The sequence below is a fragment of the Pleurodeles waltl genome, chromosome 1_2 (assembly GCF_031143425.1).
Source record: "Pleurodeles waltl isolate 20211129_DDA chromosome 1_2, aPleWal1.hap1.20221129, whole genome shotgun sequence".
In the NCBI taxonomy this organism is placed as follows: domain Eukaryota; kingdom Metazoa; phylum Chordata; class Amphibia; order Caudata; family Salamandridae; genus Pleurodeles; species Pleurodeles waltl.
Window position 1 is genome coordinate 985,026,846 of NC_090437.1, and position 26,263 is coordinate 985,053,108.

The following is a 26,263-nucleotide window of genomic DNA, read 5'->3' on the forward strand; positions in this document are numbered from 1 at the left end:
CAAAAGTGAGAAATAAGGGCCAGATGTAGGTAAAAAAAAATTAGCAACTCGCAATTTGCGAGCATGTGCGACTCGCAATTTACGTGTCGCTAACTGGAATGCAGGTAGAAATTGCGCGGACAAATTGCGACTCGCACCCGGAGTCGCACCGCACATAGCGAGTCCGCTGTTTGCGAGGTTGCTTTTTGCGACCGCGCAAAAAACGGACTCGCAATTTGCGAGTGGGTGTCGCAAATTGCGACTGTGCTGAAAATTGAAAGCAGGTGCTGCAGAACACTCCAGAAACCACTCCAGAACACTCAGGAAAACACTTCCTGGCACATGATGATGACATCACAGCCAGGAAGTTTACAAATACACCTGGGAGGAGGGAGGACCACACCCATTTTAACTGCAGCACAGCAAACAGAGCACCAGCAACAATGGCTGACACTCCCAGGAAGAGAAAGCTCAAGTTTGCAGAGAAGGAGCTGGAGGTGCTCACAGATGAGTGCTGTCAGCACCATGATGAGCTTTTTGGGAAGGCAGCCCTCAATGTGCCAGACTCTGCCAAAAAACGAATTTGGCAGGAAATCCAGGAGAAGGTAAACTCCCTGGGGGTCAGCCACAGGAGTGTGGATGAACTAAAGAAGAGGTGGTACGACCTCCGCTCCCGGACCGAGGAGAGGGTGGCAGAAAGGCTCCGGGAGATGAGAGGCACAGGAGGGGGACCATCTACCATACCACCACCCACACCCCTGGAGGAAAGGGTGGAGGAGACCCTGGAGCCAGAGTCTGTAACTGGATTTGGAGAACTGGACACCTCTGAGCCCGGACCATCAACCGGTGAGTACCATGTGATATACCTGTACCCCCATCAATGCCATACCCCCACCCACCATGTACACAGGGGCATGCACAACCAAGATAGCTCCATTTCAGAGTAGCAAACACCAGCATGATGCATTATGGGCAATGTAGTCAAGTATGCAGTTAATAGGCAATTGTTTATTAGGAAGTTCTTCATCCTCAGAATCTGGGTCTGCAGGGGTGAGAGGTAGCCCACGTCGGGTGGCAATGTTGTGCAGGATAGCGCATGTCACAACTATTTTGAATGCTGTTTTGGGGGTATACTGAGGGAACCCTCACTTCGGTGGAGGCATCTGAACCGTGCTTTCAGCAATCCGAAGGTTCTTTCAATCAAGTTCCTGGTCCTCTTATGTGCACTGTTGTATCGCCTCTCACATTCATTGCTGGGTGTTAAGTAAGGAGTCAGTATCCATGGCCGTAGTGCATATGCACTGTCACCTGTTGGACACAAAACGTACACTGTTAGCAAGTCATGGTTGGTTTGCACATTGGTCTGTGTGCATGTCTACAAGGTGTATGCAGCTCTACCTAGGAGGTATCCGTCTCCAAACTCCCCACGTTCCAGGCGTTGGTGTATCCCACTGTGCCTAAAAATGTAGGAGTCATGAGTACTGCCTGGAAATTTATCAACCATGTCAGTGATGACATAATGGGCGTCACATACCACCTGAATATTGAGTGAGTGGGTACACTTTCTATTGCAGAACAGATATTCCAGGTTTGCAGGAGGACATATTTGAATATGTGTCCCATCTACACACCCTAAGACATGGGGAAAGTGTGCAATCCGGTAAAAGTCCAACTTGGTGCTGTTAATTTCTGCCTCATTCCTGGGTATGTATATGTATCGGGACTTGTATGTGAGTATGGCATCTAGGAATGCCCTGAAGAACCTTGATAGTGCCCTTTGGGATACCCCACCTGCCACAGCAATGACCCCCTGATAGCTCCCCGAGGCCAAGAGGTGCAGTGAGCATAGCACTTGCACATGCGTAGGGATGGCGCAGCCGCGCACAGTCTGGCGTTCTAGCTGTGGTTTGAGTAAATCTATTAAATCTAGTATAGCTGCGCTGCTAAGTCTATATTTATCATAGATTTCCTCCTCAGTTTGCTGGAAAAGAGTCTTGTTCTGTAAATCTTCTCCTGTCTCTGGTTCCTCCTCCTCCTCTGCTGGGCTGCGTCGGCTCTCCTCCTCACTGCTATCAGGTATATCTCCGCCATCTTGAGTAACCCAGATGCCTTCTGGGTCTCCTTTTATACTTTGGTAATGGTTACCACCTGCTCTGAGTTAGTGGTAAATTGGACATGCAAACTGGGCTTTTTGCGACTAGTCGCAATTTGCGCGTTGCTATTGCATATGGTTAGCGACTCGCAAATTGCAACTTCCTATTAGCGGGTCGCTAAATGGGGTCGCAAATTTTGCATCCCCAAATTTTTGCATCCCATTTCCGATTTTGCGGAGTCGCAAATAGCGATTCGGGCCATTTGCGACTCGCAAAAGTTTGCTACATCTGGCCCTAAGTCTCTTAATATTATCCCTCTTGGTGTTGAAGAGCTAGTTCTTGCTTCTTTTAAGTCTTTTAAGTCTTGCTCTTTATCTCAAATTTGGATATCTACTATGTTTGGAAAGTGGTATGTTTTTTACATTCTCCACAGCATCATTATTAGTGGTTGCACTACCATTGCTGCTTTTTAATTAATATTTTAAGCTCTTCCTGTACATTCTATATTTGTTGGTGCTCTCCTTAGTCCACAGATATTAGGAGAGGTTTCTCTTTCTGTTAGGTTTCGTTTCTATCTCAGTTGAGCATTGTAAAATCTGTGAAAGGTATAAATGAAATAAATATAAATTAATTTCATTGTTTTAAATGTGCTCTTGATAAAGAGCAAAATTAGTCAGCTGACAATAAACTAGCGAATTCCTATTTTGTAACTCCAGGCTCCTTACACGCGAAACTCATGCAACAAGCAGGCCAATAGCTCAATGGCAATGGGAATAAGCACTGGTGGCAATGTCGTTCTGGAGACCTTATTAGTTACAAAATAATTTCCATTAACCTGGATCTATTGTAACTGAAGCCATATGACAACCTGCCCCTGATTTTCCCATTCTGGCCTGCCCAATATATTTCCATGTACAGGAGGCTCATATCTTGTGTCCCCGAATGGCAGCTGCTGTAGATGAATTTGGATGGTGGTTCACAAACAGAGTAGGTGATAGGGATGCATCCAAAGTGGTAATTCTTTTACAATGGGTGGTGCAGCAGAAATTTGGCAGCTACCGTTGATGTCACAATGTTGATCTATATGTGATAATCACTGAATTATCCCCTTCTGTGCCCAGGACGTACTGGTTACGTCCTGGGCACAGAGCCCGGAGGGAGAGCTAGCGCAAAGCATTTCTCTTCTGATCATGTGGAGGAGGCCTGGAGAGGCTTAAAATGGAAGGAAATGTATTTCCTTCCCTTTGAAGTCTCTCTGAGCATTTCAAAAGCCGGATTGTAAAGCAGGGGGGGCAGAAACCTCTAGGCACCAGGCATAAAAAAAAAAATATTTTTTTGTTTTGTTTTTGATTTTAGAGGTGGGGAGCGACCCCTTAGGCAAGGGTCGCTCCCATAGGGGGCAAATTATATTTAGGCCATTTCTGCCCCCCTTGGGGGCAGATTGGCCTATTTTTATGACGCCAATCTGCCCCCAAGGGGGACAGAAACCACTAGACACCAGGGAGTTTTTTTTTTTCTCGTGAATTTCACGCAAGTGGAGCGACCCCTAAGGCAAGGGTCGTTCCCCTGGGGGGCAAATTTATTTTAGGCCATTTCAGCCTATTTTAATTAGGGGGCAGAAACCACTAGGCACCAGGGATTTTTTGTTGTTGTTTTACAGATGGGGAGCGACCCCTTAGGCAAGGGTCGCTCCCCTGGAGGGGCAAATTGTATTTAGGCCATTTCTGCCTGCTTTGGGGGCAGATCGGCCGATTTTAGGTCAATCTGCCCCCAAGGGGGCAGAAACCACTAGGCACCAAGGATCTTTTTTTTTGCGCCGTCACGCAAGGGGAGCGACCCCGTGGGCAAGGGTTGCTCCCTGGGGGGAATAGGAGGGCAAATTTATTTTAGGGCTTTTCTGCCCCCCCGGGGGCAGATCGGCCTATTGTTATTAGGCCATTTCTGCCCCCCCGGGGGCAGATCGGCCTATTGTTATTAGGCCGATCTGCCCTCGGGGGGGCAGAAACCTATTGGCACCAGGGCGAATGTTTTTTTTTGTGGTTTTTTTTTGTTTGTTTGATTTTTTGGAGATGGGGAGCGACCCAACAGGCAAGGGTCGCTCCCCTGGGGGGCAAATTGTATTTAGAGCATTTCTGCCCCCCTTGGGGGCAGATCGGCGTATTTTAGGTCAATCTGCCCCCAAGGGGGGCAGAAACAACTAGGCACCAGGGATTTTTTTTTGCGCCAATGTCACGCAAGGGGAGCGAACCTGTAGGCAAGGGTCGCTCCCCGGGGTGGGGCACATTTATTTTAGGCCATAGATCGGCCTATTGTTATTAGGCTGATCTGCCCCCGTGGGGGGCAGAAACCTGTAGGCGCCAGGGCAAATTTTTTGTTTGTGTTTTTTTTGTTTTTTTTTGTTTTTTAGAGATGGGGTGCGACCCATTAGGAAAGGGTCGCTCCCCTGGGGGGGCAAATTGTATTTAGACCATTTCTGCCCCCCTTGGGGGCAGATCAGTGGATTTTAGGTCAATCTGCCTCCAAGGGTGGCAGAAACAACTAGGCACCGTTTTTTTTTTTGCGCCAATGTCATGCAGGGGGAGCGACCCCGTAGGCAAGGGTCGCTCCCCGGGGGAGTTGGGGGACAAATTTATTTTAGGCCTTTTCTGCCCCCCCTGGGGCCGGCTGAGCTAGAGTCCAAAATCCACAGGTAGGCACTTCGCAAAAAACACCTCTGTTTTCTGTGAAAAAATTTGATGTGTCCACGTTATGTTTTGGGTCATTTCCTTTCGTGGGCACTAGGCCTACCCACACAAATGAGGTACATTTATATCGGGAGACTTGGGGGAACGCTGAGTGGAAGGAAATTTGTGGCTCCTCTCAGATTCCGGAACTTTCTGTCACCGAAATGAGAGGAAAAAGTATTTATTTGGCCAAATTATGAGGTTTGCAAAGGATTCTGGGTAACAGAACCTGGTCAGAGCCCCACAAGTCACCCCATCTTGGATTCCCCTAGGTTTCTAGTTTTCAAAAATGCACTGGTTTGCTAGGTTTCTTCAGGTGCCAGCTGAGCTAGAGGCCTGAATCCACAGGAAGGCACTGTTTTCTGTGTAAAAATGTGATGTGTCCACGCTGTGTTTTGGGCCATTTCCTTTTGTGGGCGCTAGGCCTACCCACACAAGTGAGGTACCATTTTTATTGGGAGACTTGGGGGAACGCTGGGTGGAAGGAAATTTGTGGCTCCTCTCAGATTCCAGAACTTTCTGTCACCGAAATGAGAGGAAAAAGTGTTTTTTTGGTCGAATTTTGAGGTTTGCAAAGGATTCTGGGTAACAGAACCTGGTCAGAGCCCCACAAGTCACCCCATCTTGGATTCCCCTAGGTGTCTAGTTTTCAAAAATGCGCTGGTTTGCTAGGTTTCCCAAGGTGCTGGCTGAGCTAGAGGCCAAAATCCACAGGAAGGCACTTTGTAAAAAACACCCCTGTTTTCTGTGAAAAAATTTGATGTGTCCACGTTGTGTTTTGGGCCATTTCCTTTCTTGGGCGCTAGGCCTACCCACACAAGTGAGGTACCATTTGTATCGGGAGACTTGGGGGAACGCTGGGTGGAAGGAAATTTGTGGCTCCTCTCAGATTCAAGAACCTTCAGTCACCGAAATGAGAGGAAAAAGTGTTTTTTTGGTCAAATTTTGAGGTTTGCAAAGGATTCTGGGTAACAGAACCTGGTCAGAGCCCCACAAGTCACCCCATCTTGGATTCCCCTAGGTGTCTAGTTTTCAAAAATGCACTGGTTTGCTAGGTTTCCTCAGGTGCCGGCTGAGCTAGAGGCCAAAATCCACAGGTAGGCACTTTGTAAAAAACACCCCTGTTTTCTGTGAAAAAATGTGATGTGTCCACGTTGTGTTTTGGGCTATTTCCTTTCGTGGGCGCTAGGCCTACCCACACAAGTGAGGTACCATTTTTATCAGGAGACTTGTGGGAACACAGAATAGCAAAATAAGTGTTATTGCCTCTTGTCTTTCTCTACATTTATTCCTTCCAAATGTAAGGCAGTGTGTAAAAAAGACGTCTATTTGAGAAATGCCCTGTAATTCACATGGTAGTTTGGGCACCCTGGAATTCAGAGATGTGCAAATAACCACTGCTTCTCACCACCTTATCTTGTGACCATTTTGGAAATACAAAGGTTTTCTTGATACCTTTTCTTCACTTTTTATATTTCAGCAAATGAATTGCTGTATACCCGGTATAGAATAAAAACCCATTGAAAGGTGCAGCTCATTTATTGGCTCTGGGTACCTAGAGTTCTTGATGAACCTACAAGCCCTATATATCCCTGCAAGTAGAAGAGCCCAGCTGACGTAACGGTATATTGCTTTCTACAATCTGACATCGGAGGAAAAAGTTACAGAGTAAAACGTGGAGAAAAATTGCTGTTTTTTTAACCTCAATTTCAATATTTGTTTATTTCAGCTGTTATTTTCTGTAGGAAACACTTGTAGGATCTACAAAAATGACCCCTTGCTGAATTCAGAATTTTGTCTCCTTTTTAGAAATGTTTAGCTTTCTGGGATCCAGCATTAGTCTCTCACCCATTTTGGTCACTAACTGGAAGGAGGCTGAAAGCACAAAAAATAGTAAAAATGGGGTATGTCCCAGTAAAATGTCAACATTGTATTGAAAAATTGGGTTTTCCATTTCAAGTCTGCCTGTTCCTGAAAGCTGTGAAGATGGTGATCTTGCCCCCACAAACCCTTTGTTGGTGCCATTTTCAGGGAAAAAACCACAAGCTGCCTTCTACAGCCCTTTTTTTCCCATTTTTTTGAAAAAAACTGAATTTTCACTGTATTTTGGCTAATTTCTTGTCTCCATCAGGAAAACCCACAAAGTCTGGATACCTCTAGAATCCCTAGTTGTTGGAAAAAAAGGACGCAAATTTGGCGTGGGTAGCTTATGTGAACAAATGTTATGAGGGCCTAAGCGCGAACTGCCCCAAATAGCCAAAAAAAGGCTCGGCACAGGAGGGGGGAAAAGGCCTGGCAGCGAAGGGGTTATAATGTGTGAATTTACAACAAGCTAATTATGTGAAGTGGTGCACTTACAGACCATATCGAGGTGCATTCACTGCAGTAGAGAAAAAAAAATGTGTGTGATATAACCATATTAATTGAAATGTAGCTATTGATTAAGATTTTACACTAATTTTGATGTTACTAGAGTATTTACCCTTAAAATGATAATGATTTTCATAACATGTATGTATTAATGGTTAAGCCAATTTTGAAGAAATCTTTCTTTTGCATCTAGTGAAACATGAAGTTTAAGTGAGAATTATTACTGACAGTTTTATAATTGAAAAGTTTATACGTTATGATTAATCTGAATAAAGTGTCCAATTCTAATTTTGCCTTAGTTTAGCCACACTAGGCATGATAGGCCCAAACCCTCATTAATGTGGGAAACTGATTTCTTTTCTGCTAACTTGTCATTTCTTTTCAGGGGCCTTTAATATGAAATTTTGGTTTGGAAATAGATGTGCTACTGTTTTACTCATTGAGGGCCTAAGAAATTAACCTTTAGGTCGGTACACTTAGAGGCTGAGAATGTGAAGACTAGCCCTGTTCATATTGTTGCAAAGTCGTACAGGACACCAAGAACGGATACCTTCCCGGGACTATTTTGGTAACTACCAAGCATGTTCCAGATGACTGTCATGTGATGCAAAGGGATTGGACAATGAAATCTTCAGATCCATAGGCGTTACCACTGGACTTTAACTGATTTCAGTTTGTTGCACTAGGAGATTCCTTTGGACTTTGAGAGGTACATACCTCTTTGCCCTTGCCCCACACTTTCCCAGATGCTTGCTGAGAGGACTTAGGGCCTGATTTACAGTTTGGTGGATGGTTACTCTGTTACAAATGTCATTGCATTTCTCCATCACAAACATGGCGGATAGCCTGTCTACCGTATTACGATCACCATAGGCTATTATGGGATTGTAATATGACAGACGGTATATCCCCCCCATTTGTGAGACAATGTATAGCTTAGCTGTGTCAAGGAAGCTTTTGTGTATGTCTGTTCTTTAAAGCACTATGGGGCATATTCATATTAGCTTTGCGCTGAATTAGCGCCATTTATTTTACGCTAATTCAGCGCAAACGTAACTCCATATTTATACTTTGGCACTAGACCCGTCAAGCGCCAAAGTTATAGAGTTAACCTAATTGTTTGCTAGCAGGAAACTACCTTGTGCCAATGAGATGCAAGGTAGGCGTTCCCTGGCCAAAAATGACTCTAAGGCCCATATTTATACTTTTTCTCTTAAAACTGTGCTAACGCAGTTTTGCAAGAAAAAATACACTGTCGGCTAACGCCATTCCAAAAAATTGTGCGCGGGAGGGAGGCGGGCCTAAATAATGTCGCTAACCTTGCTTAGCGCCATTATTTAACGCCTGGGTCAGGGCAGGCACTAGGGGACCTGGTGCCCTCCCCAGGCTCCAGGGACACCCCTACTCACACCTAAGGGACAGCGGAGGATGGCGGACCCCATCCCAGGTAAGTATAGGTAAGCAGAGGTAAGTATTTTGCTTTATTTTTTAAAATGCCGTTGGGGGCCCTGAAATGGGTCCCCATACATGGCACTGGGTGCAATGGCCATGCCCAGAGGACCCTTGTCCCCTGTGCTGGGCATTGGGGTGGTGGGCATGACTCCTGTATTATATAAGACAGGAGTCATGTGGTATGGTAGGTCTAGCATCAAGAAATGACGCTAGGCTGGTTAGAGTCATCTTTTTTTTACTCTAACCAGCCTATTGTCATTTTTGGTGCAAAACCCCCTTCTTCCATACCGCCACCCCACCCGGCTAACGTAATTTTCCTTGAAGTTAGCCCACCTTTTGCGATGGATTTCGCTATTCCATAAATAAGGCGCCCGGCTGGCATCTTGGAATGGCGCTAGCCGGTGGTATACTTTCTCACGCAAAACTGCGTTAGCGCAGTTTTGCATGAAAAAGTATAAATATGGGCCTATATATGGTATGACTACCTCATAGAATCAAATGCACATAGCAAGTCTCTCCAGTTAATAAGGACCAATTGAAGGCATCGAATGAATAGTGTGATAATGGATTCAATGTGGATCTTCCTGATTAAAACTCACCTGGACTGGCAGTACTAAGGAAACCATAAGGCTGTATGTCAATTTGCTACTATTTTAGCAGGGAGTTTATTATCCATTTTATTCAGGGAAAAGAGCCCTATACAAAGAGCCTATCTTTGCCTAGCTTTAAGTGTGCCATTATAACAACCTGCATTGCCATACATCAAAGGGAGCCAATTTTGATATCTTTGAAAGGAGCTAAATCTTGATACTCCTCAAATATTCATCCATACGTTCAATCACATCTGGAGCCTTCTCAACACCAAAACATTTCACTGTATTTATTACGTCCTCTTCAGTAATGGGCCTTGGTAATGTTCCACTTACATCATCTATCCACTCATGGCATTATATGGATTATGCCCTAGCTATTGCTAATCATGCTTTAGACGAGGTTAGGTCAGAAGACTGAATATTAAAAGTATCTAGAATATCCTACCATTGAAAGAACATTGACCCATCAGAAAACTGTTTACTAATAGTATTGTACTGTGGCCTTAAATTTGTTTTGTTGTTTTTCCTCTCTCGTCGTATCTAGTAAACTGCACATTGTTACCTATAAAGTTCATTGTCACCTCTGCTATCAAATGAAAACAGCCAATGCACACAAATGTATGCCACCATGTAGAGTTTTTTGTATTGCTCTTCCAATTCTATATTCTACCTCTAAAACGTACAACATCTGTTCTCTTTAGAAATACATTCTCCCCATATGGAAACCTCAGAAGTTTCTCAAACCAAACTGATTTGAAAACTTTTTTAACGTTTGCTTCCCTAGCTTCTGACTTTAAGGACTAATTAGTTAAGTTATCAGCTTTAAACCTAAAAATCTCACTGATTAGCCATCACTGATTGACGTGAGAAGGTCATCAGGATAATTTTTCCATTGACACCCATCTTGTTACAGCCCAAGATATCAACCAGTCATCAATGCGCAAGAAGATCTTTTGAATCAATGAGTAACTTGTAACATTTCTCTCAGATCCTTGCATCCAACTATGAGCTAAACTACGCATGTCCACTCTCTATCTATACCATTGATACACAGAAGGGGGTAGGGTCCAGTGTCTAACTCTTTGCTGAACTCTGTACAACACCAGATTCATGGTAGGATTGAGACCATCTCCTCCTGTCATATCTGCATTTTGATCACAGAGCATCTATATAGGATAATCATGAAATGAAAGCTGGGTATGCCTACATAGGGACCATATAAATTAATGAGCATGAAGGAGGTTGACCATAATTTGACCACAACTACTATACACATATATGCAATGTATGCCACTGTGTGTTACAATAAAGTGTTACATTAAAATGTAGATGTGTGTGAGTTAATGCTACCATTGCCCTCAAGTAAGAGCCGCATGAGGGAAACTAATGGTGGCATTGCTTGCTTACAAGTGTTTTAGGGTCCAAAGGGAGGAGATGAGCTTTGTGGATGTTAGCAACCTCTGGCCTTCCTGGGGTTGCTCAGCCATGACATAATCTAACTAGTCGGAGTCAGACCTGTTAGCTTTAGGTTGGTCTTCCCCCAAACGTTTTGACTACTTCCCTCCATTATTGTGCTGAAAATGGTTTTTGTTGGCCTTAGGACTCTATGCACTTTACCATTGCTAACCAGTGTTAACATGCTTGTGCTCATTCCCCTAAACATGGTTTGATTGGCTTACACCTAATTTGCATACTTAACTTTCTTATGTGTTCCTTGTAGAGTGGTATACCATATGCCTAGGGACTGTAAATTGAATGCTATTAGTGGACCTGCAGCACTTATTGTGCCACCCACTTAAGTAGCACCGTAATCATGTCCCAGGTCTGTCACTGCAGCTTGAATGCAGTTTTAACCCCTTCGCTGCCAGGCCTTTCCCCCCTCCTGTGCCAGGCCTTTTTTTGCCTATGTGGGGCAGTTCACGCTTAGGCCCTCATAACTTTTTGTCCACATAAGCTAACCAAGCCAAATCTGCGTCCTTTTTTTCCAACATCCTAGGGATTCTAGAGGTACCCAGACTTTGCGGGTTCCCCTGAAGGAGGCCCAGAAATTTGCCAAAATACAGTGAAAATTTCGTTTTTTTCAAAAAAATGGGAAAAAGTGGCTGCAGAAGAAGGCTTGTGGTTTTTCCCCTGAAAATGGCATCAACAAAGGGTTTGCGGTGCTAAACTCACCAGCTTCCCAGCTTTCAGGAACAGGCAGACTTGAATCAGAAAACCCAATTTTTCAACACAAATTTGGCATTTTACTGGGACATACCCCATTTTTACAATTTTTTGTGCTTTCAGCCTCCTTCCAGTCAGTGACGGAAATGGGCATGAAACCAATGCTGGATCCCAGAAATCTAAACGTTTATGAAAGGTAGACAAAATTCTGAATTCAGCAAGGGGTCATTTGTGTAGATCCTACACGGTTTTCCTACAGAAAATAACAACTGAAAAAGAAAGATATTGAAATTGAGGTGAAAAAAACATAGATTTTTCTCTACGTTTTACTCTGTAACTTTTTCCTGCAATGTCAGATTTTCGAAAGCAATATACCGTTACGTCTGCTGGACTCCTCTGGTTGCGGGGATATATAGGGCTTGTTGGTTCATCAAGAACCCTAGGTACCCAGGGCCAATAAATGAGCTGCACCCTGCAGTGCGTTTTCATTCTATACCGGGTATACAGCAATTCATTTGCTGAAATATAAAGAGTAAAAAATAGCTATCAAGAAAACCTTTGTATTTCCAAAAAGGGCACAAGATAAGTTGTTGAGGAGCAGTGGTTATTTGCACATCTCTGAATTCCGGGGTGACCATACTAGCATGTGAATTACAGGGCATTTCTCAAATAGATGTCTTTTTTACACACTCTCCTATATTTGGAAGGAAACAATGTAGAGAAAGACAAGGGGCAATAACACTTGTTTTGCTAGTCTATGTTCCCCCAAGTCTCCCGATAAAAATGATACCTCACTTGTGTGGGTAGGCCTAGCGCCCGCGACAGGAAATGCCCCAAAACGCAACGTGGACACATCCCATTTTTTTTAAAGAAAACAGAGGTGTTTTTTGCAAAGTGCCTACCTGTAGATTTTGGCCTCTAGCTCAGCCGGCACCTACGAAAACCTACCAAACCTGTGCATTTTTGAAAACTAGAGACCTAGGGGAATCCACGATGGGGTGACTTGTGGGGCTCTGACCAGGTTCTGTTACCCAGAATCCTTTGCAAACCCTAAAATTTGGCTCAAAAACACATGTTCCTCACATTTCTGTGGCAGAAAGTTCTGGAATCTGAGAGGAGGCACAAATTTCCTTCCACCCAGCGTTCCCCCAAGTCTCCCGATAAAAATTATACCTCACTTGTGTGCGTAGGCCTAGCGCCCGCGACAGGAAATGGCCCAAAGAACAACGTGGACACATCCCATTTTTTGACAGAAAACAGAGCTGTTTTTTGCAAAGTGCCTACCTGTAGATTTTGGCCTCTAGCTCAGCCGGCACCTAGGGGAACCTACCAAACCTGTGCATTTTTGAAAACTAGAGACCTAGGGGAATCCAGGATGGGGTGACTTGTGGGGCTCTGACCAGGTTCCGTTACCCAGAATCCTTTGCAAACCTCAAAATGTGGCTAAAAAAACACATTTTCCTCACATTATGGTGGCAGAAAGTTCTGGAATCTGAGAGGAGCCACACATTTCCTTCCACCCAGCATTCCCCCAAGTCTCCCGATAAAAATGATACCTCACTTGTGTGGGTAGGCCTAGCGCCCGCGACAGGAAATGCCCCAAAGCACAACGTGGACACATCCCATTTTTTGACAGAAAACAGAGGTGTTTTTTGCAAAGTGCCTACCTGTAGATTTTGGCCTCTAGCTCAGCCGGCACCTATGGAAACCTACCAAACCTGTGCATTTTTTAAAACTAGAGACCTAGGGGAATCCACAATGGGGTGACTTGTGGGACTCTGACCAGGTTCTGTTACCCAGAATCCTTTGCAAACCTCAAAATTTGGCTAAAAAAACACATGTTCCTCACATTTCTGTGGCAGAAAGTTCTGGAATCTGAGAGGAGGCACAAATTTCCTTTCACCCAGCGTTCCCCCAAGTCTCCCGATAAAAATGATACCTCACTTGTGTGGGTAGGCCTAGCGCCCGCGACAGGAAATGCCCCAAAGCACAACGTGGACACATCCCATTTTTTGACAGAAAACAGAGCTGTTTTTTGCAAAGTGCCTACCTGTAGATTTTGGCCTCTAGCTCAGCCGGCACCTAGGGGAACCTACCAAACCTGTGCATTTTTTAAAACTAGAGACCTAGTTGAATCCAAGATGGGGTGGCTTGTGGGGCTCTGACCAGGTTCCGTTACCCAGAATCCTTTGCAAACCTCAAAATTTGGCTAAAAAAACACATTTTCCTCACATTATGGTGACAGAAAGTTCTGGAATCTGAGAGGAGCCACAAATTTCCTTCCACCCAGCATTCCCCCAAGTCTCCCGATAAAAATGATACCTCACTTGTTTGGGTAAGGCTAGCGCCCGCGACAGGAAATGCCCCAAAACGCAACGTGGACACATCCCATTTTTTGAAAGAAAACAGAGGTGTTTTCTGCAAAGTGCCTACCTGTAGATTTTGGCCTCTAGCTCAGCCGGCACCTAGGGAAACCTACCAAACCTGTGCATTTTTTAAAACTAGAGACCTAGGGGTATCCAAGATGGGGTGACTTGTGGGGCTCTGACCAGGTTCTGTTATCCAGAATCCTTTGCAAACCTCAAAATTTGGCTAAAAAAACACATTTTCCTCACATTATGGTGACAGAAAGTTCTGGAATCTGAGAGGAGCCACAAATTTCCTTCCACCCAGCGTTCCCCCAAGTCTCCCGATAAAAATGATACCTCACTTGTGTTGGTAGGCCTAGCGTCCGCGACAGGAAATGGCCCAAAACACAACGTGGACACATCACATTTTTTCATAGAAAACAGTGCCTATCTGTGGATTTTGGCCTGTAGCTCAGCCGGCACCTAGGGAAACCTACTAAACCTGTGCATTTTTTAAAACTAGAGACCTAGGGGAATCCAGGAAGGGGTGACTTGTGGGGCTCTGACCAGGTTCTGTTACCCAGATTCCTTTGCAAACCTCAAAATTTGGCTAAAAAAACACCTTTTCCTCTCATTTCGGTGACAGAAAGTTCTGGAATCTGAGAGGAGCCACAAATTTCCTTCCACCCAGCGTTCCCCCAAGTCTCCCGATAAAAATGATACCTCACTTGTGTGGGTGGACCAGGTGCCTTCAACAGAATAAGGCCCAAAACTTGTAGAGATAGAGGGGATAGCACAGCGAGTTTATAAGGACATATTCTTTTATACATCTTTAGACTGACTCTGCTTTGGGGACCCACATAAGTGAGGTGTCATTTTACTTGGGAGACTGAGGGGAAAACTGGGGAGTAGGAATTTTGTGCTGGAATGGTGATCCTACTAAGAAGTCAGGAAAATATGCTTTTTTAAGCAAATTTTGAGGTTTACAGAGGAGTCTGTGTAAGAAAATGTTGGGGGAGCCACGCAAGCCACACCTCCCTGGACTCCTTGGGGTGTCTAGTTTTAAAAAATGTCTGGGTTTGGTAGGTTTCCCTAGATGAAGGCTGCACCCAGGACCAAAAACATATGTGGCCCCTCCCCCCCAAACACAGGTAGTTTTGTAATATATCATTTTGATGTGTCCACATACGTCCGTGATGTGCCAAACACTAAAATTGTGAAAAGAAACGCACTTAGGTTATGTGAAAAAGACCCCTCACCCACCAATCAAGTTGGTGGCATGCTTCATCATCGGGGTCCCACCCGAGGCACCTAGCGTGTCACAGGTGTGCTGCGACGCCTGATTACAGCGGAGCAGGTTTTGTCATTTTTACCACACATACTGGTTGGATTTAGCACGAGGGTGAGTGATGGTTCAGTGGATCAAATTTTATTAACAAGAGATTTCACAAAAATGAAATGCACTGTTAATAACTGAAAGGCAAAAAACTGAACCAATGACTCACAGCTCGTGAGCTGTAAAGCCGTGAGAAGGCACCAACCACTTTACAGTCCATTCACACACCTTTCATACATGACACGCACAAGACCATTCACACTGCCAGACACTGCGACAGACCGCACCACTCAAGGGCCCCTCACTTACATACGCCCACATGCCTGATACAAGAATCACACCAGCTGATGAGAATGTGGACTGGCGTTTGGCTGGCACCGCCAGCCAAGCGCCACCCCACCCACACCGCCAGCCAAATTCCATGCACACCGCCAGCCAAGCGCCACCCCAAGCACACCGCCAGCCAAGCCCCACCCCAAGCACATCGCCTTCCAAGCCCCACCCAACGCACACCGCCAGCCAAGCGCCACCCCACGCACACCGCCAGCCAAGCGCCACCCCAAGCACACCGCCAGCCAAGCGCCACCCCAAGCACACCACCAGCCAAGCGCCACCCCAAGCACACCGCCAGCCAAGCGCCACCCCAAGCACACCGCCAGCCAAGCGCCAGCCCAAGCACACCGCCAGCCAAGCGCCACCCCATGCACACCGCCAGCCAAGGGCCACCCCACGCACACCGCCAGCCAAGCGCCACCCCACGCACACCGCCATCACTTTTTTTTTGTTTATAAACAACAAAGAAACCACTAGCTAATTATAAAATAGGCACAAAACTACAAACACAAAAGCTCTAACAAAAAACATGACAGAGATGCCAACCGTGAAACATATGAAAATATAAAACAGACAGTTTACGCTCACGGTATTTCCCAGAAGTTTTTCTTTGTGTGGTAACTTCTATAACAGCTGGGCACACACAGCCCAGGCTTTGAAGGGCATTCGGGGCAGTACATCCGGCTCTCCCTCCGGATTAATCTCCGGGCACATACTCTACATTTCTTTGTGGGCAAGTCTTTTTTGGGAGTTGGAGTAATGTGATCTGGAAAGTGCCGATCTTTCAATCTAGCCACATCCTCCACCACTTCTACTCTAGGAACTCTTGCCGGTTCCACCACAATAAGGCTTTCTATCACCGACTCCTGAAATTTAACAAATGTCATCCTTGACTCAGGTGAACAATCCTTGTATACAATAAAGGCATTAAAAGTTGCCAAATGAAATAAATGTAGGGCCAACTTTTTATACCACACGTAAGAATTACGAAGAGCAGTGTAAGGTTCCAACCTCTGATCTACTCTATCATCACCACCCATGTGCCTATTGTAGTCCAAAATGCACGCAGGTTTGCGCACTTCCGCAACCTGACCCCAAACAGTCACAGGGGAAGTACTCTCATCATGGATGGTAGATAGCATGTACACATCCCTCCTGTCTGAAAATTTCAGAGCTAGCAGCTCATTATTCCGCAAGGCACTGCACTGTCCCCTCTCAAGTTTTTTACAGACAAGCTCCCTTGGATAGCCTTTCTGGTTAGAACGGATTGTGCCACAAGCAACAGTGTCCACTCTAAACAACTCCTTGAACAACTGCACTCCAGTGTAGAAATTATCTACGTACAAATGGTGACCTTTGTTAAACAGCCGTCTAGCAAGTTCCCACACAATTTCTTCGCTTACTCCAAAAGTGGCCGGACAACCAGGAGGGTCAATACTGGAATCCCTACCAGTGTAGACCCTGGAAATTATAAACATATCCTGTACTGCTTTCTGACAGCAGATACAATTTAATCCCATACCGTGCCCTTTTACTAGGAATGTACTGCTTAAAAACTAAACGCCCCTTGAAAAGGACCAAAGACTCGTCCACACTTATCTCTTTGCCTGGAACATAGACCTCTGAAAACCGATCTACAAAATAATCAAGGACAGGCCTAATCTTAAAAAGACGGTCACAATCAGGGTGATCTTGTGGCAAGGCTAAAGCATTGTCTACAAAATGCAGCATACGAAGAAGAAGCAAATACCGATTACGTGTCATAGTTGCAGGAAATATAGCCGTTGCCATCAAGGGACTAGTAGACCAATAAGAAGCCAGAGACGGCTTCCTGATCAACCCCATCAAAAAAGACAAACCTAAAAACTTTTTCATCTCTTCCAGATATGTGGGAACCCACTGAGTAGCTCTACACTGAGGCTTAAGTCTGGCAGCGTTGTCCCGCAAATATTGCTCTGCATACACATTTGTCTGCTCCACAATCTCTTCCAAAAATACATCGTCCATAACCAAGTGAAAGAAATGGTCAGGCATTAAGTTTTCCGTATTAACTCTACACCCTGGGAGACCAGTAAATGCAGGTAATTGTGGCTGCTCCATGTTTGGGGCAATCCAGGTGTCAGGTCTTCTAATGGGAAACCCTTCAGCCCCAGGCTGCTGCACTCTTGGCACATCAATGTCCTCCTCTAACACAGGCCCTTCATCTGCACTGAGAGTAGCTTCCTCATCAGAAGAATACTCTCGGACAGAAAACTCACTTCCAGAATCTCCTGCTTCCTCCTCTGCCTCAGATGCAGAGTCAGTCTCGTAATCATGGTCTGAAGACGACTCAAAGAGCATGCGAACAACCTGCTGAGCGATCACTCTGCGGCTAGCCATGATCCTCACTAACAACAAATGGATTGCCAACAACAACTAGCACTAAAATAAGTAATAAACAAAGTGTAGCTTTATCACAAAGAGTTATGTACTAAAAAAACTATACCACTCACTTGCCTGAAAAAGCTACTCACCAAGCAACTACTCTGCACAGACACAGCAATCACCAATGATATCCCACTAAAAAGAAAAAAGAAAAAAGAAAATTAGACATATGACAACACAAATATCATTGTGCTCAAATCTAAGGACAATTTCAAACACACAATACTGCATTTAGTACACCACCTACAAACATGTCATTCATGCATGTCAACAATACTCCTTTGGAGTAAATTGCTTTCACTTACCTAAAACATGCAACTATGCAAACCGCAGGACAACTACTGCCAAAACCGCAAGGATCCACAGCAAAGGAAGCAAAAGCGTTGAACTAGAAGAAAAAGAAGAAATAAATTGTTATAATCACAAATACAAATACTTCGCCAGTTGACAAACACCCCACCACCAAGAACTTAGAAGTTGTCCCTGGTACCTAAGTGGATCCTGCCCCCCTCGGGGGCAGATGGGCGTAAAGAAATTGGCCAATCTGCCCCCAAGGGGGGCAGAAATGGGCAACACCTCTGTGCCCCCTTTAGGGGGGACCCTTCCCAAAGGAGGCACCCCCAGCACAAAACAAAAAAAAGGGAAAACAAAAAAATCCCTGGCGTATTGGTGGTTTCTGCCCTCCTTGGGGGCAGATGGGCCTACAAAAATAGGCCCATCTGCCCCCAAAAGGGGCAGAGATGGCCAATACGAACTTTCCCCACTTTGGGGGGGGCGACCGTTGCCCAAGGGGTGCCCCCAAACACACACCACACAATCCCTGGCGCCTAGTTTGCTTCCAACCCCCCGGGTGCCAGATCGTCCAAAAACATGGCTGGTCTGCCATCGGGGGGGCCGAAACAGAAAAAAAATAGCCCCCCAGGAGAGCGACCCTTGCCCAAGGGGTTGCCCCCAAAAAACACAATAAAAAAAAATCCCTGGTGTCTAGTGGATTTCGCCCCCCCAGGGGGCAGATCCGCCGAAAAATCGGCGATCTGCCCCCAGGGGGGGCCGAAATACTAAAAAAAATAGCCCCCCCAGGAGGGCGACCCTTGCCCAAGGGGTCGCCCCCAAAAGAAACAGAAATAAAAAAATCCCTGGTGTCTAGTGGAGATTCCTGCTCCATGATCGCGGGCCCTGCCCGCGATCGTGGAGCAGGAATCTAGTGAAAACAGGCACAGGGGGAAAGGAAAAACCCTTTCCTTTCCCCCTGTGTCTGTTTTCCCCCCCCCAAAACCCCAAAAAAGGGAAGGACTCACCTTTTACAGTCCTTTCCCCTCGACGCGCTGGAAGCAATTGGCTTCCAGCGCGTCCCGGCAACACTTGATGACGTCGGCGCGCTGTGCGCGCGCTGACGTCATCAGATTGCCGGGGGGAGGGTTTCGGGGGTGGAAGGGGAAGGTCTTCCCCTTCCATCCCCGCCGTGGGGGGGCGCACAGGGGGGGCACGCTAGCGCTCCCCTCAGTTCCCATGCCTTGGAAGAGGTGACCTCGTCCAAGGCACACGGGAACTGTAGCCTTGGACGAGGTCACCTCGTCCAAGGCACAGAACGGGTTAAACTGCTGGTTCGACTTGGCAATACAACCCACTTGCCAAGCCTTAAATGTTTCTTTTATTGCATATACTTAACCCATAGCATAGGCCCTTGGCAGCCTATGGGGCATGGGCCATTTTAATTACAGTGTTGGACATATACTTTTTAGTTTTACATGTCCTGGTGGTAAATACATTCCTAAATTCCCTTTTCACTACCATGAGGCTTACCTGGATAACACTAGGTTGCCTTACTGCATTTAATAGGTGCTAACTTTTGATTGGGGCAAGGTAGCCAGGTCATGTTTGGTATCTATGAAATTGTAATGAAAAATCCTCTTTAATGGTAAAGTCGGATTTGTAATTAGAAGTTTGAAAATGCCACTTTTACAAAGTTGGTATTTTACAGCCATTAGCCCTTTTGTGCCTGCAGCCTGTCTTGGGTAATTTGACTGGGTGTAACTGACAGACTTTGTGAATTCCTTCCAGACAGTCACACAATAGAGGGATTAGGTGTGCCTGACTAGGCCATCTGCTGGCAGGATGGGGGAGAGGGGTGAAGCTAAGTATAGCCCCACTTGCAACTAGATAGCCTGGGTTATTCCTTCACGCAAGCAACTTATCACCTCCACCTTGTTACTGCAGTCAGCTTGGAGCCATGGCACATGAGTCAGCAACTTCTATCATGCAGTCCAAAGACACTTTCTAGAAGATTCTCCCATTTTCCAAAAGTAGGGGTACCAGGTATAAAAATAGGACCCTGAAACCCACTCTTCAGTTCATTCCTGGACCTGCAGAAAGATTCTCAGACGACTGGCTGCTGATGTGACCTGTTATGCACTCTGCTAGGCTGTTTTGCTGTACCTGAAAGGACTGCTTTGATGCTGGAGCCTGACTTGAACAGTTAGAGGCCAGCCATGCTGTTGAGAAGTGCATCTTCACCTGAACCCAGGACCACTAGAGTGACTCCATGGGCTAGTTTGCGGGTCTCCTATTCATAGCCACAGGGACACAAAAGGCTCCCACCATCTTTAACCTGCACCTGGTCCCAGCCTGAGTGAGTCCTGAAACCTCACGTGGTATCCCACAAGTCTTGAGCCCTTGGTTGTGGTGCTAAAGGTGTTCAGATGTCCAAAATCCAAAACTTAGGACCTTTTGGCCAAAAACTGCTCATAGAACTGAGAGGAGGCCAGGACCTGCCAGCTCGCCTATTCGCCTGAAGTGCAACACTGGACAGATTGACTTTGTGGCTCCTCCTGCTATGTTCTTCTCTACAGCAGCAATTCCTCTTTAGCGGTACTTCACCAAAAGGGTATTCGAGCCCCTGGAACTGCCTTCAGCTACAGCCTCCTGCTTCATACCGCTGGAGATTTCTGACTGCCTAAAAGGAGACTAAGGGGGTCATTCTGACCTTGGCGGTCTTTTCGCAAGACCGCCGAGTCACCGCCGCGGTGAAGACCGCCGACCGCGGCTGTATGCCGTTGTGCGCATTCCGACCACTGGGAGCGTTCCGCCGGAAAACCGCCAGCAGCCACACTGGCGGTCGGCGGGAAAGTGGAGACTGGTCAACCTCCACCGCCACGCCAGCAGAACACCGCCCACAGAATTACGACCCACATTTCTGTGTGGCGGTCTTCTGTTGGCGGTCTTCTGTTGGCGGTCACCTCCCCATGGCTCCTGTCGCCTCCCGGAGGACCAACGCACAAGGTAAGTTGATCGTCCGTGAGGGGAGGGGGTGGGGGGGTGTTGTGTGATGTGTGCGTGCATGGGGGTGTGCGTGTGAGTGTGTAGAGGGTGTGTGTGAGTGCGTGCATGCGGGCGGGAGTGCTGCTGTGCCTATGGGCAATGTGTGTAGTTCGGCGGGTGCGCATGTCGGCATGTATGTGTGCGGGTATGTGTCCCCGTTGTGTATGTGTGTGTGTAGGGGGTGTGTATATGTGCATGTTGGGGGTGTGTGCATGTCGGGGTGCGTGTATGTGCATGTCGGGGTGGGGGTGGGGAGGGGGTTCGTACCACCTCTGGGGGGTGGCAGGGGGGTGGAGGGTGTGGGGGGAGGACTCGGGGGCAGTGGGGGGTGGGGGAGACCCCTATCAGTGCCAGGGAAGGAATTCCCTGGCCCCGATAGTGCCTACCGCCATGGTTCGCATGGCGGTTCCCGACCGCCAGAAACCGCGGCGGTAAGCAGGGTCATGATACCGTTGGCGGTCTTGGGTCGACCGCCGGACCGGAGTGCGCAGACTCCAGCCTGTCGGTCAGGACCGCCGTGGCTGTCGGAGTGGGGAAGTGGCGGTCGATCGCGGCGGTGACCGCCGCGGTCAGAATGCCAGTTTTTTGACCGCCGGTCTGTTCGCGGTCCGACCGCCGCCTCTCCGCGGACCGCCAAGGTCAGAATGAGGGCCTAAATCTAAATGTAGAAATCTTCACCGCAGCTTCCACCCAGGGTTTCCCAATGACGATGTTCCCTCCTCTGACACTGCCTGCAGCCTTACCCTCTGAACTGTGCCGTCTCAGAAAATTGTCCTTGAAATGTCTTCTAAGTCCGAATGAACGCATTAACCAGGCCAATCCACTTTTTGCATCTGACCCATGCTTTATCGCAGTCATTCATATTTTTTTACTTGACCTAGTCTTGCACAACTAAATGTTCCTTGTTGGTGCTTTGATCTTTAGGCACTAGTTTTTACTTAAAACTTTAAGAATGCATTACTCTGGTTCTACTGACTGGATGTTTGTTGTTTTGCTGTCAAATAATTTATTAACATTTACCCTATAGTTCTAAATAGGTGTAGGATTTTTCTTATGTTGTGTGTTCACTTTATTACTGTGAGTGTGCTGCATAAATACTTTACGCATTGCCTATAATTTAGCCTGACTGATTTTTGTGGCAAGCTACCCAGGGTTAAGCACAAGCTAATTTAGTGACTTTTTGTGGTTCACCCTGCAAAGGATTGCAGCTGTTGCTTCACCAGGTCTCACACTCTGGTCAATCAACAACCCAATTTCTCACAGTCAGCCTGACTGGGGCACATTCAATTCCCTGGTACATAATTGTGAGAAAATTCCCCTTTTTAGGTGGGCTCATCCATGTTTTTGCTACATTTTATTGCTGATTATTTACTACCAACAGAAATAGTAAAGCATTATGACTAACTTCTGAAATCTCCATTCCACTATGCCAAAGAACTGCTCTTGGATTATTCTGAGAACATTTGGACTGTAGCATTCAGATCACAGGAACCAACCCATATTCCATATTCGCTGGTGGAATGTATACAACAGCAGTAAATCTCAAGAAGCCCAAACCCATATTGCAGTTTAAAAGTGACTTTGGCCCTCATTACGACCCTGGCGGTTGGCGGAGAAGTGGCGTTCTTACCGCCAACAGGCTGGTGGTAAAAAATTGGAATTATGACCATGACGGTTACCGCCATGGTCATCCGCCACTTCTCTGATCCGAATGCCAGGGCGGAGACGACCGCTGGGCTGGAGACTTGGGTCTCCAGCCCGGCGGCCGTCACAAGACCGCCGGTGGTATCACGACCCGGCTGACCGCCATGGATTTCATGGGGTTGGGAACCTCCATGAAATCCATGGGGGTAACCACTGTCAGTGCCAGGGAATTCCTTCCCTGGCACTGATAGGGGTCTCCCCCACCCCGCTTCCTCCCCCATACCCCCCACACCCCACACACCCCTGCCACCCCCCAAAGGTAGCAGGACCCCCCTCCCCACCCCTACACCCAACATTGCAACCCAGACACACACCGTATACGCATGCATACACCACCAACACACATACCCGCACACATATCACCAAACATGCCAACAGCCACACACACCATCATACATGCACACCCACATACAGACATACACGTACACATCCATTCAGACATACATACAGACAGAAACGCACACATTTCCAAACACAACACACCCTGCATGCATTCCCGCGCTCACACCCCCCTCTACATACTCACACCTCCATTCACGCACACAACACACAACACCCGCCAACCCCCCTCCCCTAACGGACGATCAACTTACCTGGTCCGTTGATCCTCCGGGAGGGGACGGGATCCATGGGGGTTGCTCCGCCACCAGCACCCCGTCAACAGAACACCGCCACGCCGAATCACGGAACGTGATTCGGTGGGCGGTGTTCTGTTGACGTGGCAGAGCAACCTCCACTTCCCCGCCGACCGCCAGTATGGCTGCTGGCGGCTCTCCATCCGGAAAAGGACAGAGGGTTACCAGCAGTCATAATTCGCTGGGCGGAAAACCACCTGCACTGGCGGTCTTCAGCACAGCGGTCCCTCGGCGGTCTTGCCGAGGTTGTAATGACCACCTTAATGTCTTCTAAGTTACTCTTGGATCAATATGGAGCTATAGAGTCTCCATATTAATTTGCGAAAGACTTTCAGTAACTTGCAGAGCAATGGCCATCTTCAGTTCTCCAACGATCTCACCAAGGAACCCTGGGAAGGGAAAGGCCAAGCAGTTCCATGGCATAACATGTCTACCTGCAAGAAGGCCCCAAAGAGAAGAATGCCTCGGAGGACAGCATCTGTGGGTCGGCCACTGCCAAGTATACCGTAAAGGAGAATGTGGCAAACCGCCATGCAGCTAAAGAAAGGTGTGTCATTTATCAAAGATACCCTTTCTGTAAAATGGTGGGAGGGATAGAGGCTGATTCAGGATTTGCTACAGCGCCATGACAATATGCCCCTGTCTGACGCACATCACAGCGATGCCTACTCTTCCCCTCAGCCATGACAGCCCACATCGGCAGTGACATTCTGTGTCGACTGCCAAAGCAGAGCTCTTGTGACGACTGACTCTTCGCACCACAACAGCACAACAGCTGCGATGCCCAACCTGCTCCTTGCATCAGCAACGATCTCCTTGGGGTCCCCTCCAATGCAAAACTCCATCTGCAGCTCCTCATGTGGATTTGAACTTTGAGAAGGTAGACTCCTCACCGGGGCAAATCTGGTGCCTGTATCTGACCTGCTCGCCATCATGGTTGACCTGAACTTGTGACTTTGATCTGGTCCAGCATGACCAGATATCCACATGTGGCGCTTTGGACTTTTTGGTGCTATTTTCACTTAAAACTTCTGAAACTCATAACTCAGTTCTACTGATTTTTGTAGTTTTTATGTAATTTGTTCTAATACATTTTCCTTGTCTTGTGTTTTCACTTTACTACTGTTTGAATGGTGAAGAAATACTTTACACATTGCCTTTAAGTTAAGCCTGACTGCTTTTGTGCTCAGCTACCCGAGGGTTAAGCACAGGTTTATTTAGTGACTTTGTGGTTCACCTTGACAATGTTTGTGCTTATTTATTAAGTGGGGCTTCCACTCTTCTCAACTTATAAACCAATGTTGTACATCCAGTCTGATACATTTTGTAGAGTTTCTAGAAATAAAGTGTTCAGTTGTCTAGATCCTGTGGCACCAAAAACTCAATGTGCCAACCTGGTTCAGAAAAAATCTGAAAAAAGGTTGTATTGCAAACAACCCACTGAGGGATATGTGAGCAAGATGTGTGTTAGGTAGCAATCAATTCCATGAGACACTACAGGGGTAGTTAGTGGAACATCAGACTCTCTTTCATTAATGATTGGCACACTCAAGAACACTAGTATATGAGGAATACATTTTAAAGCTGTGTTTTAAAATTAAAACTCTAGTCTAGTGCACACAATGGAATTGAGCTCCTTTGGCAACATTTATTTATAGAAGCAAGCCAGCAGCCTTCATTCATTATTAAGAGGTGCTGCTTATCAGACCTGGCCAAAATGGAAGAAACATCTAGAAAGCCCAGCATTAAGTCTTGGCCCCATGCCTCACACTAACTTCTGAAGGAGCTTCAAGTGTACAGCATTTCTGGCAAGCAGCTCTGCATCACAGATTGTCTTTCTGCAGGCTTTAACCAGAAGAGGATACCCGGAGCCATTTGTCTGCTTCTGCAGAAATGTGCCTTTGTAAAGATGTAGGAGTTTTCTGCACAGGAAACTTTTTTGCATTACTCTCTAGATCCATGACTGAGAGCAGAAAATCATGAGAGGCTGTCTGAAGACTTGGATCCCATGTTCCAGGTTTTGTGAAACGTTGTTTGCAACCAATAGGACCATCCTTCACTCCTTCGATCCAGAGGGCAATGGTGAAAATTAGGCTGTTTTGTCATTTTGTGAGGGATAAAATTCCCTATGGAATGCAACTGTTAATCAAACCCTTCAGTACAGGAAGCTACCCTAACCGAGGCCTTGAGTAATAGTTCAAGACAACAGTAACTATGCAGATTCATTTAGGAATACAGAGAGGGAAAATGTACAAAAACATCTAAAATTGACAGAAGAATAACACCACCAAACCACCAATTCTAAGTTCCTCAAAGACAAAAATGGAGAACTGCTATTTAGCTATCTTGTGACAGAGCTCAGTTTCACTTCTGCAGTGCTTAATTCTCTAAATGTAGTCCACTGTAAATAATTATTACTACTATCGAGCAAAAGTAAATTGAGAATCAATGTTCTCCAGCCAAGGTGTGTCTCACTTAATTCTCTGGCCTTCAGTGAACTACTACAAGGCTCACCATTGAGGAAGAGACCCTGCGTCTACCTTCCTAGAGCAGATGCTTAATATATATTGCATGACATAATATAAGAGGCCCACAAGGAGAGAGCCGTGTACTAAAAGGGAGTTCTTGATCATCCACTTGGAGTGCAACAGTATTATGGCTCCAGGTCATCAGTGTTAAATGATTATTACAAGTCATGCCCATTAATCTCTGACTGCCATAAGACCCCAAGATTCATCCTCATACAGGGGACAGGTTTGCATGAATTTATGCCAGTTCTCCCTTCACCCAAT

The 26,263-nt window shown here is 46.4% G+C and overlaps 1 protein-coding gene across 1 annotated transcript in view; it reads left to right on the plus strand.

The window, feature by feature from the left end:
• Nucleotides 1-405: 405 nt before the first annotated feature.
• LOC138295955 (myb-related transcription factor, partner of profilin-like) overlaps nucleotides 406-26,263 on the plus strand; it is a 33,613-nt gene continuing 7,755 nt past the window's right edge. Inside the window, exon 1 of the mRNA XM_069234615.1 lies at nucleotides 406-825. Coding sequence (XP_069090716.1) covers nucleotides 423-825 — 403 coding nt within the window. The 5' untranslated portion in view covers nucleotides 406-422. The remainder of the gene's footprint in view (nucleotides 826-26,263) is intronic.